At 26.5% G+C, this 27,814-nt stretch overlaps 1 protein-coding gene across 4 annotated transcripts; it reads right to left on the bottom strand.

Moving 5' to 3' along the window:
• Nucleotides 1-397: 397 nt before the first annotated feature.
• Nucleotides 398-27,814, bottom strand: LOC107448337 (major facilitator superfamily domain-containing protein rtet). 4 transcript variants are annotated; one of them, XM_071182185.1, is made up of 15 exons: nt 27,628-27,644; nt 25,754-25,815; nt 25,453-25,525; nt 24,336-24,521; nt 22,354-22,444; nt 19,926-20,029; nt 17,549-17,707; nt 14,437-14,628; nt 13,108-13,204; nt 8,210-8,321; nt 4,721-4,776; nt 4,589-4,641; nt 2,439-2,529; nt 1,313-1,450; nt 398-682 (listed from the first exon to the last, which is right to left on the bottom strand). In XM_071182185.1, exons 3-15 carry the CDS (start codon nt 25,453-25,455, stop codon nt 570-572), a joined length of 1,395 nt encoding a protein of 464 aa, XP_071038286.1. In that variant the 5' UTR covers nt 25,456-25,525; nt 25,754-25,815; nt 27,628-27,644; the 3' UTR covers nt 398-569. The 4 variants fall into 4 exon arrangements, with proteins under 4 accessions (XP_071038286.1, XP_042905318.1, XP_042905317.1 ...); XM_043049384.2 differs by lacking the exons at nt 25,754-25,815; nt 27,628-27,644 and adding an exon at nt 27,708-27,814; XM_043049383.2 differs by lacking the exon at nt 25,754-25,815 and having other exon boundaries at nt 27,628-27,752.

Here is a 27,814-nt window from a genome sequence, read left to right as displayed (position 1 = left end):
AACGGTTAATAAAAACTAAACATTTGACTCAATTTATACGAAAAATAGATTTTCTTAAATTGTAATCAAATGTTTTTATTCATCATTTATTTCTGGTAGCAGAAATATTTAATCCTAGATTCATAAACATGCACATGAGTACACTATTCATAGACATTCATCTAACAATCAAAGAAGGTACAGTGAAGTTGATGTTTTTATCTTTTTCACTAATAGTTACAAGAATTTACATATTTAATACGGTTAGTGAGATGAATGTTTATAAATCTAGGGTTAAATGAAATTTTTTTTTTAAATGGGCTTAGTTTGATAAATTATAAATCGAATAAAGCATAACAATAATACTGCTCTGAAACAATAATAGTAAATGAACAATACATAAAAAGAGCAAACACAATAATTAAATATAATATTTATTTTCCAAAACCAAGCTCATAAATTTTCAAAAAAAAAAGTAAGCAACAACCTTTTAAGTATAAATTGTATAAAAAAATAATTTTATAAATATTGTGCCAAGATTCATTGTAATCAGATCTCTCTTATTTGATGCATATCTCCAATTCAGATAGTCATTCTTCTTTTTGTGGTAATTCATATCTGAATTTCATGATTAAAATTAAAGGAACAACAAGTAGTACACCACCAATTGTGTAGGACACTTCAGGCGAAAAACTCCAATATGCTGAAATATAAAAACATAAAGTATAAATATATATTTCTATTATATGGGTGTTTTCAGAGACAGAATCATTTTTTGATTACTTAAACAATATGGGTATTGGCAAAAACTAACGATATTTAACAATATATCACGATATTTTCAGGGACAGCAACTAAACTTTGAAGAAAATAGTGAAAAAACAGGGGTGTTGGAAGATGAAAAAAAAATTCTCTTTAAAATAACTCATAAATAATTTTCAGTAATATTAATTTAAATTATGAAAAACAGCTACTTTACTACACAATTAATATCAATTTTAAAAAAGTAATAAAAAATAAAATTGCTGAAAAAAATAAAAATTCTCCAAACATAAAGTAAAGCAAATGTTTTACTTTCTACTCATTTCATTGAGGAAAAATAAGCAATATAATAATCAATTTTTATCAATAATATAATTATATAATATTGAGCTAAAAAAATTAAGCAAAAAATTGTTTGTGTCAAAAGAATTTTATATTACAGAATGGCACAATTACCCAAAAAACTATAGATAATGCTTTTATGTTAGCTTGTATGAAACAGCCACCAACTTGTTGTTAATTAACTATAACAAATATTTTAATGATAAATATAGAAACATATGATAAATACCAATAGCAGAAACAATGGGACCAAAAGCTCTTGCCAAAGATCCCAGTGACCGAAATATACCAAGTACAATGCCTTTCTGCTTCGAAGAGCCAAACTTGGATGCAATAGTGGTGAGACACGGAACAACAGTTGCTGATGCTAGAAGAAAATGTCAATAATGTCATTAACATGAATAAATCAAAACAATATGACAATATGAATGAAGCAAAAATACAGAAATGGGCATTCTGTTCTATAAACAAGAACCTTCCTCAGGGTAGAATCGCAAAATATCATTTTGTATTTAGACATTGAGAAAGGCTTTTGTTTATAAAACTGAAACTATAGAATGTTCTTCTATTTTTACTTTATTCAGATAGACAGTTTTATTACTTGTAATGTTAAGTATCATAGAATAATATACCTTACCAAGGCCTGCGCTAAGGATTTCAAATTAGTAGCCAGTAAATTAGCCAAATATGAAAAGTATTTGCCAATTTTCAAAAGTCTTCGCCAAATACAAATCTTAAAAATTTTTCACTGTTAAATTTTTTCCTATGGAAAACTATTTAACAGCATTTTGTATCAGGCTTATATCATTTGAACCCGATTCTAATTGGTTATGCGGCGCATCTACCGAAAATTACTGTAATCGAATAAAACATTACTTTGTTTAGAAAAATTCATCTCGACGTAATTTTAATTTCTTTCCAGTGAAAAAAATCATTCGCCAATACTTTCGCCAAAACACAATTTTATTCGCAAACTTAAGATTTTATCAGGCTTATATCATTTGAACCCGATTCTAATTGGTTATGTGGCGCATCTACAGAAAATTACTGTAATCGAATAAAACATTACTTTGTTTAGAAAAATTCATCTCGACGTAATTTTGATTTCTTTCCAGTGAAAAAAATCATTCGCCAAAACACAATTTTATTCGCAAATTTAAGATTTTATCACATTTGGCGAATGTTTGGCGCGGGACCTGCTTATATGTAAGAAAAAGAAAGATACAAATAAAAGATTGATGTTGATAATACAGAAATTGAAGCTGGGAAAAGCAATACATAATAGAACATAAGCATCAAGTAAAGTCAATATTTTAGAAGCAAAAAAAAAATTATATTATAATATTTAAACTTACCATATGCATACAATGCTAGTCCAAAATAAAGTACTTCAACACTCTTAGCATTTCCAATAATAATAAAAGAAGGAATGACTAAAAGGCAACCCTGGAAGAAATGTAAAAATGATTTCAAAAAATCCAATCTGTTTTAAATTAAAATATTTAAGAACACTTTTTACTAATTAAAAAAAAATGGAGAAATAACGTATGTTGAAATTTATTCCCCTTACCAAATTTAATGTAGTATATTTCTCCATATTTCTTTATATGATGTGAATACGAGAGCAAGAGTTTTTAAAATCAGATTATTATATATAAATCAAGCTTTGTTGGATTAAAATAATTACCAAAATTAATAAAAAATTAAAAGTCATCAAAATATAAATTTCACAAATGCTATAATATTATATTAAAATAATGAACATAGGTACTGTTTACTTAAATTCTTAATACAGAAAACAGATACAGGGTGCAGAGCCAGATTTTTCAACAAAAAATAAGCACCTTTTAATTACTTTTTAAGCACTCAAAAAATATTTGTAATCACTTTCCAAAAAAAAATCTTTATTTGGGTCTGTGTAGTAATGAAAATTATTTTTTCTATCGTTTAATAAAATCAATAAATTTCAAAAACATTTTCGCTATCTTCACATAATCTTAATCACATAAAATAACTAGTTTCTGATAAATATTGCAGAGAAAATTGTGAAAATCAGACATTTTTTGTAATTTTAAAAGATAGAAAATAAAGCACTTTTTACCATCCCCAAATAAAAAAAAGCACCTTTGAGGGTTTTTAAAAAATATAAATCAAAAACAAGCACCTTTAAGCACTTTCTAAAACTGCTACGCATCAGGTATTTCTTCTTTGAATAAAAATAATAGTAAAAGCTATCTTTAACAATGAAGGAGAACAAGTCAATTAAAGTAACTAGTTTGATTGTTGTCTGTAATTTAAAAACTGAATAGAATGTATGTCATTCTCAAAGATGAAAACAGTTTTTCTCTGCTTGAGCTTTACTTTTTGAGATTTGACAAAGTGCTAAAATATTGAATTAGTTATTTACCATACAATTCAATAACTAGAAGCTAAAGACAAGAAGAAGAAAAGTTAAGTTAATTGGAAAAAAATTTTAAAAAATATTATGATTGTTGTAGCACATTCAAGGAGGTCAAGGGTTGTTTGCAGTTTAAATCCCTCTTGGAAATCATCAACACAAATTAAATCAATTGCTTATTAATCAAAAAAATATATATAACAGATATATAATGATCCAAAAAAAATGCAATAAAGTAACATTAATTCAAAAATAGACACCATGTAAATAGACACAAAAGTTTTTTACATAAATTTTACAGATATTTAAAAAAATCACAGATATTTTAAATGTTTGTTGAATAAAAAAAAAAGCAATTTTTCCAATTATACGAAAATAGAAAGAGCTTCAGTAAGAAAAATAGAAAAACGGGAAGTTGATAAAAATTACAAAAATTTAATCACTTATTTCAGCTATGAATAATAAAAGATATAAGTTAAAATATTTAAAATAGACACATAATTTCAAATTTTAATTTTAAAAAATACATAGCCTAGAGGTTAAGGCACTGAGGAGGACTGAGGTTTGATCCCTAGCAATGGCTTGAAGCCCAGCCAGCTTCAGATCGATCCAGCTTGTCTGATAAGTAAAAGCGGTCTGTCCAGAATGCTAACTACATTACCACCATCACGCTGTTAATCAAAAAATCGTGGAGCTGTAAAATATATGACCCACTTGGCTCACAATGGGCCCTGGCATGCTTTAAACTTTATCAAAATAATACCCAGTAAACTTTTATATAGTGTAAGTATTTTCCACATAATCCTTCTCTCCCTTTCTCATTAATTTATTGACGTTATTCAATAATTATAGTTAAAAGTTGTTTACTGTTTAAAAGCTTTCCTACTTAAATCGCTGTACATTGACAATTTATGGATATAAAAGCTTCTCCAGACAGAAGCACATTCTCACTACATCACTAACTAAATGAGCTGGTACAATAAATTATAACAGAATCCTAAATTTAAAAGTAAAATTAATTTAGAAAAAAACTGCTTTAAATACAAAAAAAATTGACTCATAGGATCTAGTATAACAAAATATGTATACAGCTGAATAAGTACTTACAATAGCAGCAGCTCTGGTTTCTTTTCCATGAGGTATTCTCCTCACATAGCCTCCTACAGTCAAAAAAATATTTCAATTAACTAAATCTAATTGCTTACCCATATTTCAAATACTTTAAATAAAAAGACTAACCTTGAATAACTATCATTATTAGGCCGCTAAATAAAAACATCTTCCCTTGCTGCATGCTAGAAATAAAGTCTTGTAAGAAATAAAGTTATTGATCATTAATAAATATAAAAATATTAAATAAAAAAACTATTAACTTTACTACAACACTGAATAAAATTTTTGACTATATTTCACTATGGTAGAACCTCGGTTGGTAATTTCTCATGCGACCATTCATCGTAAAAAATACATGAGAAAAAGACGAATGAAGGTCAACATAAAACATCAAATAATGATTTGAAAGTGATCGAAAAGTAATAAAGCAATATACTTAAAAATACAATAATATAAAATAAGTATAAAAAATGTAATTAGAAAAATTACGTACTGTAGACAAAAATATTTACCATGTAAAAAAAAAGATGAAAAAACACCTTTATTTATTGAAAGTAATTGAAAGTTTTAGTTTGAATGCATTTTTTCTTCTCAATGCAAACAATTAATTTGTGACATTTGTTACAGATTGCTGTTCATTTTCTGTAAGTTACTGTGAATACGAAGAGTCCCTCATTATTTCCAAGGCTTTTTGACTCTCTGCAAATGTTGGCACAGGTTGTGGTCTTATTTTCCCTTCAGTATAACTTTTCACTTCTTCAGCTTTTGTAATCATTTCTTAAACATGTTTCTACAAGTTTCAACATTTTAATCAATTGATGCATAAACATCAAAAAGAGCTGTTTGGAGCACTTTTCCCCAACTGTAAAGAATTCTCATTTTCTTCACCATTATTAACAGCAGAAGTTGACTGTTTCTCCTTCTAAAAATGAAATAACTTCCATTTTCTTAAAAATAGATAGAACTTCTGAACGGTAGGAACAGGAATCAAAAATGATATAAATAGCTATTATTAACATATATGATAGGATCATTAAAACAGAATAATATATTTGGGAAAACAAAAGAAGTGAACAATGAATCGCAGTTGGACAGTATAACAAAGCTGTTCTGTATATTATTGTATCAAGACCTCAAAACTACCTTATTTTTAGACACTTTAAAAAGACTTAAAATACAAGTTTTCCATTTATATAATAGATAGTTAACTGACTATATTAGGCACATAGTTAATTCCAGTTTTTTATATATAGCATTTTTTATACATCAAATTTTCAATAACATTAATCTGATAGGACACAAGAAAAACTTCCACCAATTAAAAGTTCCTCTGGTGTTTAATTTTGGTTTTCGATTTAAAATAACAATAAATATCATTTTGACAGCAAGTTCAACTATTAAAATCCTTTATGGATATTTTATTTCTCCTAATACCAATCTTAAGGTATTCAAGGATTATCAATACTTCAAAACTGTATATTTTCTTTTTATCCATAGATTTTTATCTATTTCTTTAAGATAATTTTAAATTCCAAGCTAAAAGTGTTTCTAAAATATTGTTAGTAATAAACTTATTTAATTAATAATACTTAAGTAATTTCTTCCAGACAAACCCTAACAGCAAAGGATAAGCTCATAAAGCTCATTCAGAACATAATGAATTTGAAATGACTGTAATAAACTTGATAGTATTTTTTTTAATAGTATTTTTTGAATGCCCACGTCTATATTGCATACTTTCATTTCCAAATTTCATTGCAGGACTGAGATTTCTTATAAAAGAAACCAATTTTTTTCAAGACACTGGGAGAAAGGGGAAAAAAACAGAAGAAACTGATAGAAACTCAACAATGTTAGATTTGTAGCATAAGACTGGTTGGATTTGTAGCATACATACTTTTATGATGATACTTTAAAAAAAAACTCTTTATTTAATTATAAAATAATGTTTTACTATAGTCTTTTATGTAAAACATTGAAAGAAATTTTCATTTTCTTTAATTTCAAGATTAAATTTATTTTTCTATCCAATTTTTTTTTTATTTCAATAACTTAAAAAATTATTTATTATTTGACTAAAAAATTAACACTATTATACAAACCAGATTTCATCAATTAAAGTCGAACCTTGATCCATCTATCCACCTTCTTTCGTTTTCCCAAATGTGTCATCTTGTTTTCATGGTCTTGTCACAAATGCAATTGTTATACCGTTAATAATACTCACTTAGATTGTTTTTGAAACTAGAACATTCCCACATCCCTCATTCAAAAATTTTACCAAAATGAAAGAAAAAAAATTTTTTTATTCTGTTTAGAGAAGAAAAAGAGCATGGGGATTTGGGTAAAATGCCTAAAATATCCCTTTTAATATTTATACACAATGAAAATGGTAAAACTTGTGGTGCAATGTTGATAGGAAACATTGTAGAAACTGAAGAAGTGCAAATGATAATGATGAAGGCAGTGAAACAACAAAATCATTAACAGTTCCACCATCATACAAGGTACCAAAGCCTTTGAATCAATGAGAAATTTTTTTTATTGGCACTAATTTACAGAAGATGAATCAATCTGTCACAAAAGTTTAAAATTTATTGCTGATGTTGAAAAAAAAAGAGTGAGTTCAAACAAATATTTTAAAAATATTAAAGAAGTCAATGTGTTTTTTTTTTCATTTTTCAATCATATTTTAAATAATCTTGCAGTAAGTATTTAATTTTTTCAATTACAATTTTTCATACTTAGTGTAAATATGATGCAAAGATGGTTCGGTTTGTGATTCGGTCGAATCAAAGTAGATAGTAAAAACAGGATAAAATCATAATAAAAATTTTATTTCATTACAGAGTTCAAGATGCAAACTAAAAAGAATGTTATCCAAGTGGAATAGAATTTGCCCCACAGAATTCACCATTCTAAATCATGAATTTGTAGGTATGGCGTGCTTCTTGGAATAATGTTGTCTTAATAATTATACCGCAGTGTGCATAATTTTTTTTCATACATATTTTATATTGTTAAAAAAGGTATAAATATTTTTGTAATCATAGGGGGGCGGATATCATTAAAAAATATTATGTATTTTTTTCTGTGTTTATTTATTCTTTTTTTATTTGTGAGAAATGATCAAATGAGGTTTGGCTGCATAAATTGTTTCAACTTATTATGCTTGCTATTATAATTAATGCCTGATATTTCATTTTCAAAAAAGAGTTTCCTCCTCAACTTAACTTGGAAGAAACCTATTTCTACCAGGAAGGTGGGGGTTCTGTGGTTTTCTCCACAGTGGAATGTAACATAGAATATTCATTCAACATAGAGATCTTATCAAGAAATAAAAGTTCAAAGCTTGCTTTAAACTTACAAAAAAGCTAGTAAAAATAAGAGGTTTTTCAAAAATTCAGCAAAAATATATCAGAAACATAAATTGCCAGACACAAAAAGAATTAGTCAACTGAACTTTACTGTAACTATTTTTTGAAACTTTCAATAAATCCATAGTTGGAACTGAAATAAGTAGAAATTAGAAATAATTAGTTTTGGCTTACCTCTTTGTAATAAAACCAGTTTTTTAAAACATAATTAAATATATACTCAGATTGTCAACCTTACCTTGTGAAATTGAAGCGCATATGCGTTAAGAAACTCAATGAGTATTCCAAACCAGAGTAGATGAATAGGAATAAAAAGTAAATTAATCCTATTTGTTTTAAAGCACTTTTTTCTAAAAAAGAAATAAAATTTACACATTGTTTTCAAAATCATATACAAAATAAAAATAAAAATTGCATTACAAAGTTCAAAAGATAACACAATTACCAAACCAAAACTTGAGAGTTAAAACTGAGTAGTGTTAAAATTTATAATTTAATTGCCTGTCTACTTTAACAGAGTTCTTAATGTTACATCAAAACAAAAATTGGGGACTTTCAAGGATTTTTTTTTCTAAAAATTAAGAACTTGAGAAATATTATAATTATTAAAAAATATGCAATTATACAAGCAAATTAGTTAACAATTAATTATCATCAAATATCAACAGGGCCATTCAAATATTAAGTAGGCATCTGAAGGAGGAGGGGTTGTTATTTGCTTATTTATGCTTACTAGGGTGAGGAAGGGTATGATCAATGCTCGGCACGACCAATGCTCATTTACACTAAAATTCCATTATATTAAAAAAAAAAACTTAATTGCACTGAACATAATTGCAACAAAAAAATTTTTAAAAAGTTGAAAGCGGAAAATTTGGAAATCTAAAAATTTGGAGAAAGAAAAAGTTGGAAAATATTTCATCAAACAAGTTTCAAATTTTTATAAATAAATTAAAAGACACATTTTGTTTTAAACATAGTTACATGTTTTATTTCATTTTAATTTTGAAATTCTTAAAATTAGATTGCTTCAAAACAGGGTTCGTTGATTTAAATCAACTTGATTTAAATCACGATTTAAATCATGATTTAAATCAAATGATTTTTTTAAAAAAATCATTGATTTAAATCAACAAATTTTTTTAATCTGTATATATTGATTTTAAAAGTTAAAAAACAGTGTTTTAAATTTTAGATACTTTTATTATTATTTTCCTTTCTTAGTATTAAAATTTAATTTAAATAAAATGCTGCATTAATTAATTTTAGTTAACGAAATTACTTTCTAGGTGTGTGTTAAATTCCAACACATTTGAAATTACATTTTTAAAAATCTTTTTATTCTTGAGATTGAAAGTACAGATTAAAGTAAACATTTAATGCTGTCTTAATATAGACTTGCATAGCTGTAGAAAGTAATTAATAAACATGAATTTTTTTCAAAAAATAATACAAATAATGTTAATTAAAATTCTACCTTTTGAATGAAAAAGCGTGAATTAAAATCTACATCATATTTTATTGGTGGAAAATGTATATTTCTGAAGCTTGAGGTTATATTAAAAAGAAATTACCCTAATATGCCAAAAACAGAAAAAGAAAAAAAAAGGGCTGATGAATTCAGATGTTTTTTTCCTAATATAGTGTCATTCTTCCCTTTCAAACTCTTTCAAAGTCTATTTGATGCAGTAGGGTTATTAACTGGTATTTTTTTCTCATAATATGTTTACAGTATCTTTGACATTATCTGATTTTCTATAAAGAAATTTTGTGAAAAAAAATTCCAATGAGTACATAGATTTTCTAATTTTTTTTTAGCTTAACTTATCTATTTTGACATAGAATTAAAAATGAATATTTTAATATAAAAATATATAGATTAAATATTTATTTATTTTTTGATGAATGACTACATTTATAAACACAGTCTGCTACATTTATTTTGTCATTTTAAAAATAAAGAGAGAAAAAAAAAGAAATCACAATTTTAAATTAAAGTTATGGTTTGCTAACTGAATCTTTGTTTTAATAGTTAAAAGCACAGGGGTCTGTCCAAGCCGGTACCTTTACAAATTCAACTTTAGGAAAAATGATAGAATAATCACACAAAATACTTTTTATTAAAATTTTATTTTAGCATCTCGTAAGAAACAATAAATCCATATTTTTTAATATAATTTTTAATTTTCACAAAATAGGTACCTCTCAGAAAAACCCAAACAGACCCCTGAAGTATTCTTTAAATTCTCTATTTCATCTAGTCCTTAAATTTTAATCATGCATTTGTTTCAAAATGGTTGCTATGCATTCAAAGCCATGTATTATAATGAAAAATTATTTTAGTTAGAGCTTCTAAAATATTGTTACAATATAGTTTTAATATTAATTTAATTTGATTAAACATTTATAATTTTTTTAATCGTAAATTAAAGTTCTTACACTGTATTTGAATAGAAATAAAAAAAATCTGATTTAAATCAAAAAAATCCGATTTAAATCAAAAAAATCCGATTTAAATCAAAAAAATCTGATTCTTTTGATTTTTTTTAAAAAAATCACGAACCCTGCTTCAAAAGGTAAAAGTTAAAGAAAAAAACAAAGAGGGTTGTTGCACCTTAAGAGGAGTTAAGAAGTTCTAAAAATATGCTTGCATAACATATTGAATGGCCCCACACACATAAATAATATATATAAAAAAAAAGTCAACTGTCACTTTTGCCGAAAATCACAACAAGGTATCGCTATAATGTAAGAAGTACTGATATGATTAAATAATTATTATAGAACAATTTATTTTTCAGTACAATTGAGTATTTAAAAAAATATTTCTACTTCTTAAAAATTCACAGTTCAGAATTATTTAGAAGTTAATAAATCATTTTTCTGAATAACATACCAAAGGAAGTCATCTGAAAATTAAAATTTTTGTTTCATGAGCAATGCAAAGTTACATGCGTACTGAAATACAGGGCACGTCCTAAGGACTTCAAAATGTTAGCCAGAAATAAGCCAAATTTCAAAATTCTTAGCCAAAGGCAAATTTTAACAATTTTTTATGATTAATTTTTTCTAATAGAAAACTTCAAATCAAAATACAAATTTATTATAAATTGAATTATTTTATAAAATGCAAATTCAAATCAAAAGTCATTTCGCTGTTAATGAATTGAAGAGAGGAGGAAAAATGCAGGTGTTGTCTTTAAAGAAAAGAAATAAGAATAGGTTGGGGTTAATTTTTGATAACTTCTTAGACTAGAGCTGAAATATAAGGATAAACCTTAAGCAACATTATGTTATTGTATATGTTATTGTCACAAGAAGACATAATTTCAAAAAAATAGTTAGATGATAGTATGTGTTTTGCCACCACTTAATCTGATTTATTGACACAAACTGCTGAAACAAATTTCGTCACATGACATCGCATAATCCGATAACGAACGTGGTAGTGAGTATTTTATGGTGGTTTGCCTCAAACTTACATAATCTCTCATGTTGCTTACATTATCTAGACTTAATATAATCGGTTATGCAACATATTGAACAGAAATTACTGTAATCAAATAAAAAACACAGAATTTGTTCAGAAAAATTGCCTTCGACCTTTTTTTCATTTTTTTAGGATTGATAGGAATATATATTTTTCTTTTCGCTAGAAAATATCATTCGCCAATACGTTTGCCAAACAAAAAAAATTTTCGCCAAATCGTTAATTTGCCGAAGATTTGATCGATTTCAGGAAACATATATTCATCAAATTGGTGACTAGAATTCCTTGCGTGCAATTCATATCTGTATTGGTAAAGAAAAGGTATTAAAACAGTAAATAAATTGTGACTTTTTGGTTAAACGAGATTCAATTGTTTCTAAAACTTTATTACAGTAGAAGACTTTATTACAGTAGAAGATCTACATAACACAATTCTATAAATTGCAATACCCCATAAATCACATTAATTTTGTAGGTGTCAGCAATAAAAATTGCAATTAAGAAGTTTCAGTAACTAAGCAAGAACTATTAACTTTTTATATTATTTGCTTAATTATTTGCTTAGATATACCTGCCAACATTGGAGAAATAAAATAACAGAGATTTTACTAGTGACATATTTTAGGCTACAAGTAAAGTTTTGATACATCATGCATAATCATGTAAGTCAAAAAGAGAAATTAAAAATTTGAAATATTATAAGTACTTACAGTTAGTGAAGTAAAAATTATGTATATAATTCTTAATCTCTAAATAAGATTTTTTTTAAAGCATTATTTATAATTACTTAAAATATAAACACTCAACATACTGCCTGATAATAGCACCATCTGCTGAAGAATAAGAGAAGTATTTTTGCCATCATCAATTATTTTATCAGCAAATATATTTTTTAAAAATTTCTTCAACAAATACAGAGAAATTTGAATACAGAGGTAAACAAGAGATAGTTGTAAAATACAGGATTCTTCATTAAAAAACAGAAGACTTGGCAGGTATGGCTTAGAGGTAACTATTTCAAAAGATACACAAATAAAAATTGACAATTTTTTTTCTTTTTTGTAATTTGTTCTAATGCTCCAGAATAATTTCAATTTTTTTCTGCAAATAATAAATACTTAAATTGTAAAAAATTAAGTGTTTATTTCTGTTTTTAAGTATTTGTATTTAAGCATTAAATACAGTATTAAGTATTAAAGTATTTTAAGACTGATTTTCTCCAGACTATTATTGCCATGTTCAGTAAGTAAGTTTAAAGATATGTGAAATTATTTACATCATAAAAAATTCTAAAAAATGCAAAACCTTGTTTCAAAGCTTGTGTTAAGAAAATCTTCAACTGTATTTATTACTTGGAAATACATTCCATGAATATCTTTCAATTATTAGTATTAAAAATTTACTACTTAACATTTATACTAATTATCATTTTGTAATGAAAATAATTATTAAAATAGGGACAATTAAAATTTCTCAAATTCTCTTACATTCCTTTCTTTATGTATTTTCATTGTGCATTTATTTACTATTACATTTCTCAATTACTAATACAAAATATAGAGAAATTTCAAAGCATGTTAAAACAATTAACTGTACAAGAGCTCAAGAACAAAAGTGCATAAAGTTTAAAAAACATGCTTGCATACCTTCTTTTTTAATGTCAACAACTGGACTAAACAAAAACAAAGAAGGTGGGTAAATGAATCGATAAGCTTCTGATAAACTATGACCTACTGAAGAAGCCTGAAAATATCAAGATGTAAATATAAATTAAATATACAAAAATAAAAATAGAAAATAAACATTAATAATGTAAATACAGTAGGACCCACATATAATGCGGGACTCAGGAAACAGAAAAATGCTTGTTAAAATTGGTTACTCACTGAATTCGAATTGTAGGTCAGTACAAAAAAAAATTTATGCACAAAATAAAACTATGCTTTTATATATTTGTTGTAATTATTTATATATAGTGGTGGTCAAACTCATTTATAATTATTTATATTATTTGAAAAGTTTAACGGAATAACATGAGTTTCGCTATTTCTTTAAATATGAAAATAAAATCTTCCAGGGAAACCGAAAGAGTTGGCAGCTATGCTCATTAAATCAGGAATCTGTTATAAGTGGATTCTATTGAAGAAGTATAAAATCTATGAGAGAAAAAAATTTTAAGGTAGACAAGTAGACCCCATAAAAAAATAAGACAATAACAAAAAAAAACACTGCAATGGAGTAAAGATTGATGAGATAAAAAAATAAAACTAAAGTTTAAAAACAATAAAATGAAAGTTTTTATTTCTTAGATGCAGAAGAAGAAAAACACTACTATATATAAAAAGCTTAAAAACAATAAAATGAAAGTTTATATTTCTTACATGCAGAAGAAGAAAAATACTACTATACATAAAAATATACAATAATAAGTAAGTTAAAATTCAACAAGTCTAAAATATTTGTATCTTAAAATATTGTGTTAACAACAGGATAGAAGAATTGCAATCCGATTTACATTAAATAATAATCCTAAAAATACTGTAGAAAATGAAACATTAAATGTAAAACATACCCTCATTTCATGATACTAATCTAAAAGATAAAGCTTAATCAGCAATCAAATCATGTAATTTAAAAAGTACCTGACAAATATTATAACAAATATTAACTCAATTTTTTTTAATCTGAAACTTGTATCTTATAATAGGATAAAAGTTTGGTAATTTATGTGCCTATGTACAGTAAGAAAAAGAAAATATTTCAGCTTAGAGACTAATTTCTCACCAACTGTAAAATTCATTAAAATGTTCATAAAATAATAAAAGAATGAATGTATTTTTTGAAATACTTTCGAAACTGCAATTACCTGGATTAATAACAGAGTGATAAGATCTGGGCAATTGGATATTCAGTATTTAAAGGAGAAAAGAATTTTTTTTATGAGGTTCATAACAATAATATTTAAACTTACGTACTCTCTTCTCTATTGGCAGAGATTCTTTAAACTTGAATATAAGAATAACAATATCAATAACAGTCATGACCAGGGCAAAAACAGCAGGAGCTACGAAAAACACTTGTTTGGATTGGACAGCCCTTGTTGCAAATACAGCTCCTATCATAGGGCCAATGATAAATCCAATTGCAAAAGCAATTCCAATTAAAGCCTAAGTATAGAATATTAAACAAAAAATTAGCATCATAACTATAAATCAAAAGCATATGTTACTGTAAATGACTAAAATTAGTACATGTTGACAAATACCACACATTCACAGGTATCATGAAAGTTCAAAAATATTTATTAAATTTACTCATATTTTTTACATCAGCTAATGTTGACATTCAACATGCCCTGAAGGTGTATATTGAACAAAAAAAAGTTGTTAAATATCATTATTTATCTCTTACACCAGCAAATGTTGAATAAAATATTTTCTTTAAATATCATTTTTCTCTTACAGAGGTAAATAATTAACACTCATTCATTCAAATATTGACAACATGCATTGAAGGTGTAAGTTGATAAAAATATTTTAAATAAATATTATTATTTCTCTCTTATACTAGCAAACATTAAAATTCAGCATACACTGAAAGTTTAAGTTGAATAAAAAATTTCGTTAAATCTTATCATTTTTCTCTGACAGAGGGAAATATTAACATTCATTCAAATGTTGACAACATGCATTGAAGGTATAAGTTAAAAAAATATTTTAGTTAAATATAATTATTTCCCTCTTACACCAGCAAAAAGATTCAACGTATACTAAAAGCAGGACTCGAAAAACCGCCCGTCCTTGGCGGTCAAAAATTCCCCGCGGACAACGAATATCTCGAATCTGACGTCCGTGCAGACGGCCATTTTCCCGCTAACGTTCGTGATATTTTCTCAATTTTTGTTATCCTACAAAAGTCTAGCTCCTCACTTCTAAAATGACCCTCTAATCTAGATATACAGCAACATACTGCGTATGGAAGAATTGATGTTTTCTCTGTCTGGGAGTACTGCAGTGGTTGAAAGGGGCTTTTCAGCATTGAACTTACAAAAAAACACATTACGTACCTTAAACAAGTAGCGTTATAAACGCAATTATGAACATCTACCTAAATGGAAAACCCCTTTCAGATTTCTGTGAAGAAACCTCAGTAAATCATTGGCTTGGTTGTGGAACTGGCAAACGTCATATTTGCTTCTTTTAATAAACGCAGTACCCTCGGATAAATTGGCATTCCAGATAACTTGACCTTTGTCATTTAAATTATCTCATAAAAGAAATAAATTATTTCATAAAAGAAATACTAGGTTGCTATTAGTAACCTAGTATATACTAATGTAATGCGTATTACTGTATAATGTAATCCTAGTAACTACTAATTCATTGTGCAATTTATATAAATGTTTGTAATGAATAAGAGAAAATTATATTTTTATTTATTTAGAAGCGACGGGTTAGTTTCAAAGGAGGACGGGTACATTGTTGGACAAGCCGTCCTCGGGGACGGGTAAAATTTCTGAGTTTTTTCGAGCCCTGACTAAAAGTATATGCTGAATGAAATATTTCTGTTAAATATCATTGTTTTTCACTTACACCAGCAAAAAAATTGATATTCAATATCAAATAATGTACCTTTTCTATCAACATTCACTGGTGCATGCCAAGAATTTCTGATGTAAGAACAAAATAATGATATTAAGGACTGAATTTTGAACATTTATCAACGAGATTTTTACAGAAAAAGTTAACATTCAATGAATTTCAGGGTAACATATACAGGAGCACATTTCTTGATATAAAGGTTAATGAACTATTGTCAAATCTGAAATACCCCACTTTTTTTTAAACTGATCCATTGTATGACTAAAGAGGAAGACAAAAAGAAGTGAACATACAAATTAAAAAGAAATTAGTTGACTTCTATTTTATAATGCAATAACTTGGTCTGAGATTTTTTATTTGTCAAATTGTCAAAGCCCATAAACAATAGGGATATATGTATTGATTGACACTACTCTCCTCCCAACATATTTGAATAGATAAAAAAACTGAGACCTATGGAAAAAAATTAATTTCTAAGGAAAGTTTAAAATAATTTAATATTTAACTATAATTATTTGGCATGTGATAAGTAAGGTTTGTAGAAATAAGACATAAAATCAAAAATCTTTCATTGAAAAATATTTCATTTTGCCTAAAATTAAACTTATTCTAAAAGTGTGTAACAAAATTTTTTTTATAAGAAATTCCATAAAATATAAACAAGATTTTAATCTGTTTTAAAAAGAACTTTAAAAAAAAGAAGAAAGGATTCAAGTCTAAATAACTCTTTAAAGAATAAGAACTGTTGTTATACCAAGTAAATATAACTGTTATTGTACCATGTTGTTATACCATGTAAATACTGTTTATGTAAAAATGAAAATGTTAACATTATGGAAACATAACAGGATGTTAAATATGACAGGCAACTTCTTGTAGTTATTTCTACTTTCAACCTAATTTTATAAAACTCTAGAACTAATAGAGTGAATCGAACACCCTTTGCAATGACTTAACTAACTTGTTGACAAAAAGGTAGTTATAAAATAATATTTCTTAATAATACCTCAATCACTGGAACTAATAGTAAAAATTGAAGAAGAAAAATTTTTCTTAATAACTTTTTAGCAATAATAAGAACAATCACATAATAATAATAAGAACAATCACAGAAACTAATTAAATTGCAAGAATCAAAAACTCTTTGCAGTGATTTAGGAAAAAATTTTTCCCAAAGATAATTTTAAGTAAATAAATAATATTTTAATAATATTTTTAATAATATTATAATAACAAGAACAATCACAGGAACTTAAATGCAAGATTCCAAAAACTCTTTATATTGATTTAAAAAAAATTGTTTGGCCAAAGATTAATTTAAGCAAAAAATATATTTAAATAATAATTTTAATCACTGGTACTAATTGCACGAATCAAAATTTCTTTGCATTTATTAAGAAAATTTGTTTACCTAACGATAATTTTAAGCAGAAAATATTTATTAATGTAAAAAAAGACTAAGAAAAATGAAATCAAAAATGCTTACCATTCCTCTGCCTCGTTTTTGCTTTGAACAAACATCAGTGACAATAGCCGTGGAAAGCGAAATATTTGCCCGGCTTAAGCCTCCAATTATTCTTGCAATAATAAATATATAAAAACTATTTGAAACGCACCAAACAGCGTGTGAAATTCCAACACCAATCTGGGGAAGAAGAAAAAAATATGTGAATAACAGTATAATTTTAAATAGAAAAATAAATTATGGTTAATAAAAACAATTACAAAAGAGTAATAATGTGTATAAAATTTGACTATCCAAAATAAGTAGGAATTGGCAAATTCCAGAAAGACAAAATTCTGGATATTTGAGTGTCAAAAATTTCAGTTTTTCATACAAACAAGTTTTATGTTAAAAGTGTCACGTCATAATAAAAAAACTGATGAAAACAAGAAATTATCAAAATCAAATTATTCATTGTTATGTTGTTTATTTATTGTTTTATTTTTACAAGGTATCAGTTATAATAATAAGTTTATTAAAGAAAAAAGAAAGAAAGAAACACACAATATCAAAATTAAATAATTGCTCACAAAAGAAAAAAAAACTTAACTATAAAAGTGGAGCATAAAAAATATTATTAAAGAAATATGATAGACTTAATAATGGTTATTAAAAAAAAAGCAAAAACAGCAAATTAGAAGAAAAGGCAACATAAATGGGAAAATTCATATTTTAATTCTCAACTCCTATTTATATTCCATTTTTTTTTTTTTTACTTAACAATCACTCTACACATTATTCATTATTTATTGTTTTACTTTTACAAGGTATTAGTAATAATAACGAGACAATAAGTTTTTTTTTTATAGAAACAAATAAAAATATACACAGAGAAAATTTTTAAAAAAAGGAACACACAAATTAAAAAGAAATTAGCTAGCTTCTATTCTATGATACAATAATTTTCAAAACTAATAATTTATCTTTATTTAACAGTAACCTAAATAATTTATCTTTATTTAACAGTTACTTAAATAATTTATCTTTATTTAACAATAATTTATCCCTATTTAATAATTTTATTTTATTTTATTAATAATTTATTACAGTGTGCAATAACTTATATCAACAGTGTGCACGAATCAAAACACTATAAAAATCTAATTTGCCTTTTTCTCATTCGAGTTTGTGGTATCAAGGTTCGACTGCATAAAGAACTGCTTTGAAACACATAAACATGCTTTACTTTAACGTTAAACCTCTCCCTTTGTCTTAAAATAAATGCAAATCCCCATTATGTTTACATTTATGCTTATACTTTTTTTTAATTTAACTATATCTCACTAATTTAACTATATTTCACAAAGGCACTTTTTAAAGATAAAGGGAATAGGAATGTAGTGTCTTATGTAAGCATTTTTTTTAATTTAATTTTATTTTATTTTATAACCGTCATTAAACAGCAGACTTATTTTCAGGTTTAGGACTATCAATGTTCAACACCATAACCTTTTAAATTTGAGTTAAGCCCAGAAGACAAATTAACTCCTACATCAAGCATTAGGACAAACTAGAATCCGGTGAAGACTTCCTGATTAAACTAACCCTATTTGCCTTATATGGTGAGGAAAACCACGAAAACCTGTTCAACCAGATAACTGAATGGTAAAAGGTATCACATGATTCGTCCACTCCTGAGAGTATTTTACATCAACACTTTGGTCGATGCAGAATCTGCATCAAAACTCGGTCACCTCATTGGGAGGTGAGTCCTCCTCCATTGTCGCCATCATAAATAAGCATTACCAAAAACCACCTTTACCATTTTTAATTATTTTATTTATTTTTACAGCTCTTAGGCTTTACAAATAAGCATGGCAGTACATGAGTTGAACACTCCCTGAAAATCCAATAAATAAAAAATTATATTTTTTTCCTTTAAATGTTATCTTTATTTTAATTATGAATACATGCTACATTAAAACTACTCTGATTCACACACTAAACACAAGAGTTAAAAATACAGCAAAAATATAATTTTAAAAATTAATTTTTAACTTTTGTGCTAATAACATATTTATTTCAAAAAATTTAAATAAAGCATGCTTTTTATTAATTTTGTGAATTATAAAGTTTAAAATTTTAACTTTTGTTCAAACTTTGTTAGTATTTGAAGCTTAATTTAAATTATTAAAGCGGCTTTGAAAAAATGTCTAAAGCACAGAAGTAAAAATATTTTTCAGAAATGAAAACAAAATATATTTCTCCATAATCTTTCAAAATATTACAACTACTTTTTTTTGGTTGCACCCCTCTCCTTTCCCTAAGAAAATGTTTACAACAGCCCCTTAAAAGATACACTCTACAATATACATTAAACATACAATCAACACATAACTATACTGTAACACTGACCTACCATTGATAAAATGATGATTGGTTTACGTCCATATACATCTGAAAGTGATCCAAATATTGGTGCAACAAGAAACTGAAGTCCAGAAAATGCTGAGCCTAGAAGGCCTTTAAATAAAAAACAAAATTTGACTTTTAAAAAACAATAAAAACTATAATAATACTGCAGGAACAAGTGATATGAATCAAATTAATACAGAAAATATGTTTAACCTTTTCACATACACATTCTGGAGTTGAAGATTACCACAATTGAGATGACAATGTTTACAATAATGTTTTGCAATAGCAATAATTCATAATTGATGTTTTTCCTTTTTCAAAGAGGTTGTTTTTTAATAGAGGTAGTTTTGTGTAGTGCTAAGATAAATGTGTTTTGACTAACTTACAAAAAGGCAAATTAAAATTTTTGTTGTTGTTGTTGTTAATTTACGTCGCACTAGAGCTGCACAATGGGCTATTGGCGACGGTCTGGGAAACATCCCGGAGGATGATCCGAAGACATGCCATCACAATTTTGATCCTCTGCGGAGGGGATGGCACCCCCGCTTCGGTAGCCCGACGACCTGCGCGCGAAGTCGAGCACTTTACGGTAGCACAGTTTAATGAGGACCAATACCGCACACCCTCGGTCCCTACGCAGACTGATCCAAGTGGTCACCCACCCGCACACTGACCGCAGCCAGTGATGCTTGACTTCGGTAATCTGCTGGGAACCGTGTCTTAACGATCAGTCCACTGTGCTTTATACTTTATAATTAAGAATAAATTTTTATACAAACTCAAATAATTAAAAAAGGTTATAAGTTTAGCGAAATAGAATAAAGTATTTCATCGTTTGAGCACTGTTGTATTTAAAGCTAAAAAGAAAAAAATTTATGTTTGGTAAAATCTCGAAAATCTGAACACTTTTTCTTTTTTCGTCTTGTGACAAAGAAAATTGCTCAATAAACTTTAAATTAGATGGACGATGCAAAATTCATGTATACTAAAATTATCATATTTTTAAAATACAATTGATAATATCATATTTAAAAATTAGAAATCTGTAGCAATAACTGCTGAAAAAATAATCCACAAAGCCATGTGGATTTAGAATGAAATCATCGCAAATCAAGTGAGTTAAAAAGTAATTACTTGCAATACTATTTTAATATTGAACACAGTAGGATTTGAAATAAAATCTTTACAAATAAGAGGTGAAAAATAATTCAAAAGACCAGAGGAATTTACCATGTTTCATTGAAAATGGAGTATCACATAGAAGTAAAAAACTATTCGGAATTCGTTATTGAAAACGTTGGAATTTTAAAAATCTTGAAGAAATGCAACATAAGAACAGTTGAAAATATAAACAACAAGACTAATAGTTTACAATTTCATCACAACAAATTGAGCACATAAAAAAGAAAAAATTGCTCAATAGCACAACTCGAAATTAGTGTGTCAAAATATCATATCAAAATATCAGGATTATAAAAAAACATGTTGAAATTCGTAGGATAACTGTATAAAAAACTAGTGGAAAACTATGTGTATTCCTGAAGAAAAACACACACTTTTTTTATAATAAACAGAAAGTGTTCAAAACTGCGACATAAATCACAGAAAAATCAAGGCCATTGTAGAACAATTTGTATACAAGTTGGAATAAAACATTGTAGTAATTTTTATTCCATAAGGTAAAAATTGTTCATTACTAATTTCGAACACTTTTTTTTTATATTTTAGAATGCAAAACTGCATTCATCATTAAAAAAAAAACTGGTAGTAATTTTGCTAATAAAAACTTGCTATTTGTTTATATTCAACAATACTCACAGAACATTTCTAATTATCAAGTTTTGTTGCAAAACATTAAATGCAATTCTAGTACTTAGCAAAAATGAATGTTACCAACATTTTAAACATTAAAGAATTCATACTGTAAGATTATAAAAGCCATGGGAAAATTTTTCTCACGTGAGAAATTTTTTATGCAAAAAAAAATTTATTGCTTTACAAATTATGATTGTAAACTATTACTATTTCATTATACTTTGATTTATATTATTTTTAACATAAGTGCTTATTAAAGAATTGTGTAAAATCAATTTTTTCTTTATCAAAAATATTATCAAAAAATTGCAACAAAATAGGAATATTACTTTCTAATAATATTTTGAAAAAGTTATTGCAACTAAAAAATAAAGCACTGTACTTCTGGAAAAAAATTTCAATTTTACTCGGAATTCCATTTTGAGCAACATTTGTCTCAAACAACAAAGTTCATTCTATATGCAATGATAGTCATATCTACATCTGGATAAGAATCAGAATTCATAAGAACAGCTTACAAACTAAAATAATTGTAGTAAAAACTAAAAAACTAAATTGTAGAAAAATATATACTAGAGTTTAATGTAAGCAAGTGATACATAAGAGAGACAAACCTGCAAATAAGACTTTATTGAAGGAAGTTGGAGATCCCAACATATTTTGAACATATTGTACTTTTTCCTCCATCCAATGATATAGATAATCCTAAACAAAGTTCAACTGATTAAAAAATACTAATAAAAACAAACGTTTAAAAGATTGCAATTAAACTAAAAGGCGCTACAGACTCGCTAATTTAACAGCCTTACACAAAACCTAATTTTAAGACTTTATTGATGAAACAATGATAAAATTTCATTCTCCACATAAATTGCTTCTAAATTAATTTGTAGCTTTTTTTTTTTTTTTTTTTTTTTTTTTTTTTTTTTTTTTTTTTTTTTTTNTTTTTTTTTTTTTTTGCTTAGCTTATTTACATATGCTAATAAATGTTTTTTTAAAAGTCATGTTTCCACCAAAAGAATTTTAATCATTTATAATTCAGTAGCTGAAAAAAGAATTGGAAACCGCTGCTTTAAGAAATCGGATAATTTTATAAAGTATTTTATTTTAAATTTTAAAACTTGCATATACAAAGATTAGATACACTAGTTAGTTCACTGCTCTTGGCTATTAGAATATGTAAAATAGCACAATATTTTATCTGTTAAGTAATTGTTAGAAACTAATATGTTTGAACGTAAAATAGATTAGACAAACATATTTTAGTTAATTATTTCTGTTTGAAGAGAAAATAGAAAAATAACACAGCTACACTTTCCTTTATCTCTCTTTTAAAACACATATTAAGTTGCTAAAAACGGGTTAATATGTAAAACTAAAGTAACTAAAACCTTAATTATATTTATAATATTTTATCCCAATTTTTTGAAAAATATAAATATTATTTATATATGTACATATATTGCAAGATAAAAGCAAATTCACACAGTTTCTAATCTTTTTTCCCGTTATTTTATTGGACTTTTATTTATTTTTTAAATACATTAGTTTAATATCAAACCATTTAATAAATTAAAAAATTTTTATTACAAATTCTTTTTCAGTAAAATACAATAACTAATTGCTATAGAATAATATAGTCTTCTAATTCCATATTAACCAATTTAAATTTTACCCTTTCATATGAGGTTAATAATTTTGTTTTAGTTCAAAAAGTTACACATAACTTATCTATTTTCAATGTGATACAAAAGGAATAGTTTAACACAAAGGAAATTAATGTATTAATGCATGTATGTGTTACAGCTAAAACTCAAGAGCCGTTAATGTGCATATTACCTAGCTAGTCTTCAGATTAACTGAAATGCTCCTTTTAAGTGTGGAATAAAGATTCTATATTTCACCTAAGAAATGTGCACATTACCTGTTTCTTCCATTCTAAAAACTAATATTTTGATTGTAAGAAGTTCATTTTTTAGATCGCAAAAAATAAATAACATATTAATTTAAGCATACAGAAACATTGTCTGTATTTCCTGAAGATCTTATACGATCAGGGGTTTGTCTACACCAAATTTAATACCGTTTAGCTGTATCTTCACTAATTAAACTTTAGGAAAAACGGTAGTTTCACAAAATATTTTTTCTTAAAATTTTATTTTTGTATCCTGTAAGAAACGATAAATACATATTTTTGTGTTCATTTTTTAATATAATTTTCAATTTTCACAAATTATGCCCAAATTTTTACAAATTATGTCTAAATTTTCACAAAATAGGTACCTCTCAGAAAAACCTAGACAGACCCCTGAAGATCTAATTTCACTTTAGCGAATGCCTAGTAGGTAATATTTAGATTATCTGGATAGTTTGCAGATTGCCTAAGTAATTTCATAAATAAATAACTTTTTAACAGTTTACTGGATCACCGTAGTTAATCTGTACATTAGCTATTAGCCAAATAATCTGCACAATAACTGATTTCAACACTTTAACGGTAACATATATACTTAAGAATGTAAAACAGTAACAAAAAAAGAAAATCTGAGTGAGAAAAATGTGCAAAGATAGTGCTAAATAGTAAATAAAAATTTACTTGTTTATTTGCAGCATAGTAGTCGAAAATAGAAGGCAATAAAGGAAGAATTACAGTGAAACCCAAGAGATCAATAACTAAAACTATGAAAATAATGTGTAATGATGAAGAATTTTTTGTTTCACTCTCAATTTTGATCTCATTGTCCAGCTCAGAATAGCCATCTTTATTTTTGTTGTCTGGTTTCTGAAAAAAGTCATATATCATTATCAAATAAGTTGCTCATCTACCTATAAATTTCATTTAACATTTTAAAATGATATTTTACCTTAATACATATAATTAACCTATACAATTAGCTTTAAACTTAAATTTATAGAAATTAAACTTAAAACGTATAGAAATATCTGGATGATGTTAACAAACATCTTGTATTTTAAAGAGTTGGTGGAATAAATTTATGATCTATGCATACAGCTAATTCTAAGATTACAAATTAAAGAACTTGCTCACTTAAAGGACAAAAACTCATTTTAAAATTGTAATTATTTTCTTTATTCTATAAAGGTTAGTCCCGTTTTAAGAGTCAAAAATAATGCTAATATTTTTTTTTTTTTTTTATTGCTGAAACTTTTTTTGAAAATACCTCTTATGATACTTAGTAATTTCATTAATTTTCAAATAGAAAAGGCAAAACAGAAACTGACCATCTACTGTAGATCATTTTTTTTTGATAAAATATTCAGTTTAAATTTGAAATTTAATTAGAAAAAACTCTTATTTTCAGGTCTAAAATTGCTATAGTTTGTCTAAAATAAGAACTCCTCCATACATTCGCCTGAACCTGTGGCGGTGACCATGGTAACGAGGTATGACTATTTGAAGTAGGAGTGAGGGATCACTGTTTAGGAGTGGTTTTGGCTCGGGCCGGTGGGAGAAAGGAAATCTCTTTCCTCTGTCCGTTGAATTAATCCTAAAGTGAAGCTACCCTCCCTAAAATGTGCCATAGCACCAGACGGCCTCAGACTTTGTGGCAAGGGGAGTCCATAACTTAGACTGGTTCTATACATTACCTATAATATTTACATTAGAATTCAAGTTAAAGATCTGATTAAAAGAAGAACGAAAAATTTTCAATATTTTTCTTGCTTCAGAATATGAGCAGAAAAAATATTACCATTAAAATTTTTTCTCAGATCTCAGATATGCACTAAAACATCAGCCAGCAAAAATTGTCACCAATGAAAGAGCTATAAAGAAAAGCAAATTACAATTATTTATGTATGCTACAGTAAATGTAATCAATCTAGTAATTATGCATAACTGTCAACTATTGAGAAAGCAATCAATTTTGATAAACATATACATCTATAGACACCAATAACACAAACTATTCATCATTCGTCTGTTGATCCATGATAATACAAAATTATTTAAAAGTTACAGTTATTTATTAAAGGATTATATTTTAAACTCACTTTGTCCAAGCTAACAATGTTAACTGTTCCACTTTTAGCAAAAGATTCTATAAAGATGGTAGCTAAATAAAAGTAAATATTTTAGAATATTGGAAAATTTTGCTACCTTTTAAAAATTCTCCTCAAAAGAAAACTGCAATTAACGGGAACCTCATAACAGTTTTTCAGTATTTCACATATAGTGGAGGAAAACTACCTTTACACCAAATTTAATAAACTAAAAATAGCTTAAATATATTACGATTACTAGAAAATATTTGTTAGTAAAATGGAACAAGTTGGCATCTCAGCTAGAAGTATGACAAAATATGTATGAAATGAAATTTTATTTCCTTTTGGATAGTATGTTTAAAGGCAGATAACTTTTAATCTTCTCATCAGACACAAAACTTATCATTAACATTTTATGCTTTGTTTAGGAGAGACAAAATAAGTGAATTTATTTAAATTTATTCGAGAAAAATTATTTGTGTCAATGCCTACAAAACCATCATTACTTTCAGGAACGACATTTTATTTTTTTGACAAATTAATGAGAACTGCATAAAGGAGATATTGATACATAAAAAAACTTTAAAAAAAAAAATAAAAAAAACATCACATAAGGTGATTAACTCAAAATACAGAATTTGAAGAAGCTATCTCTGAAGAAGTTCTAAATTTTCTATTGCCTTAACCAGTTAAATTAGAATGAGATATTTCTGCATTGGTTAACTACAATGACTAAAGTGCCATAGCGATTTTGAACTTTTAAAAATTACAAAATAAATATGTAGAACCAAGGGTGGCTACGAGTTTTATCATTAGAGTTGGTCCCTATCTGTACTTTTCCAATTTTTAGTTACTAGTGAAAAACTGCACGGAAGTCGCCAAGACTTGGTGAGCGATTATTTTACTATAATTACCAATACTAAAATCCTCCCTACTGGAGATATTCCGTATCAGAATTTGTTTGCCTCACCTGCAATCAGTAATACATCAAAATCCTTCAGCCTATTCTTATATTTGCAACAAATTAAAAATATTTTAGCTAAAAATTACTAGCACATTAAATTTGTCACCTTCCCTATTTTTTATTTATTTTTTCGTTACTAGCACACCACTGTCTAATTGATACTAAGACCTACCAACCATTTTGGTGATTAGCGCAATTTACTATTGCAGCTGGTAAGATCAGTATTTGCAAGAATTTCACAATAAAAATCAGCAAAAAATAAATGTCTAGTTTCGGCCACTTTAAGGCAGTAGTACATGAGAAACTTTAAAAAAAATAAAAAAAAAAACATCATAGAAGAGTAGCAACTAGAAGGATATAATTCATAATTATTGCGGGCAAACCACAACATGTTTTTTTTTATTTTTTATTTCTGCAAGTTCAAAACCTCTTTGGTGATTGTAGTTGGCGCAAATAGGTACCAATACGAAAATAACTCCACATCAGCTACAGAAGCTTCCTGGGTGCTATATAACTGAACCAGTTAAAGAGAATAATTCTCAATCACTTAACATATTTAACACAGAACATTTATGCAAAATACCCACAATTATTTCATTTATTGTAACATCTTTATAAGTGATAGCAAATTACATAAATAAATAGAAATTCCTAAAATTCAATTTCTATATCAATGTAAACAAAGCAACATTTATTTTGAATAAAATTAATAGTTAGGATTTGAAACATATATGCACTCAATTCGAAAGTTCTTCTGTAAAATAAATTAAGAATTTTTAAAATATAAAATCATTCACAAAGTCCCCATAAGAATTGTCCACAAATTTATAAATATTTGACAAAATTTTCTTTTAACATTTTTTCAATTTAAAAAGAAAAAACGAAATAAAAGCAATAATCAGATACAATAATCACTAACCCCTAAAAATATTTAAAGTATAGGAAACAAAAAGAATGGTAAAATTTAATTCAAGAAATCATTAATACACAAACACTGACCCACATCATTGGTTTTGTGAAGTTCAATGATCTACGATTTGTTTTTCACAAACATCTAAAGACAGCGAAATCCCCTAATGTTAAATCATAGAAATCGCACAGTTTTG

This window comes from Parasteatoda tepidariorum, chromosome 6 (genome assembly GCF_043381705.1).
Source record: "Parasteatoda tepidariorum isolate YZ-2023 chromosome 6, CAS_Ptep_4.0, whole genome shotgun sequence".
NCBI classification, from domain to species: domain Eukaryota; kingdom Metazoa; phylum Arthropoda; class Arachnida; order Araneae; family Theridiidae; genus Parasteatoda; species Parasteatoda tepidariorum.
This window is presented reverse-complemented; position numbering and strand designations above follow the sequence as displayed.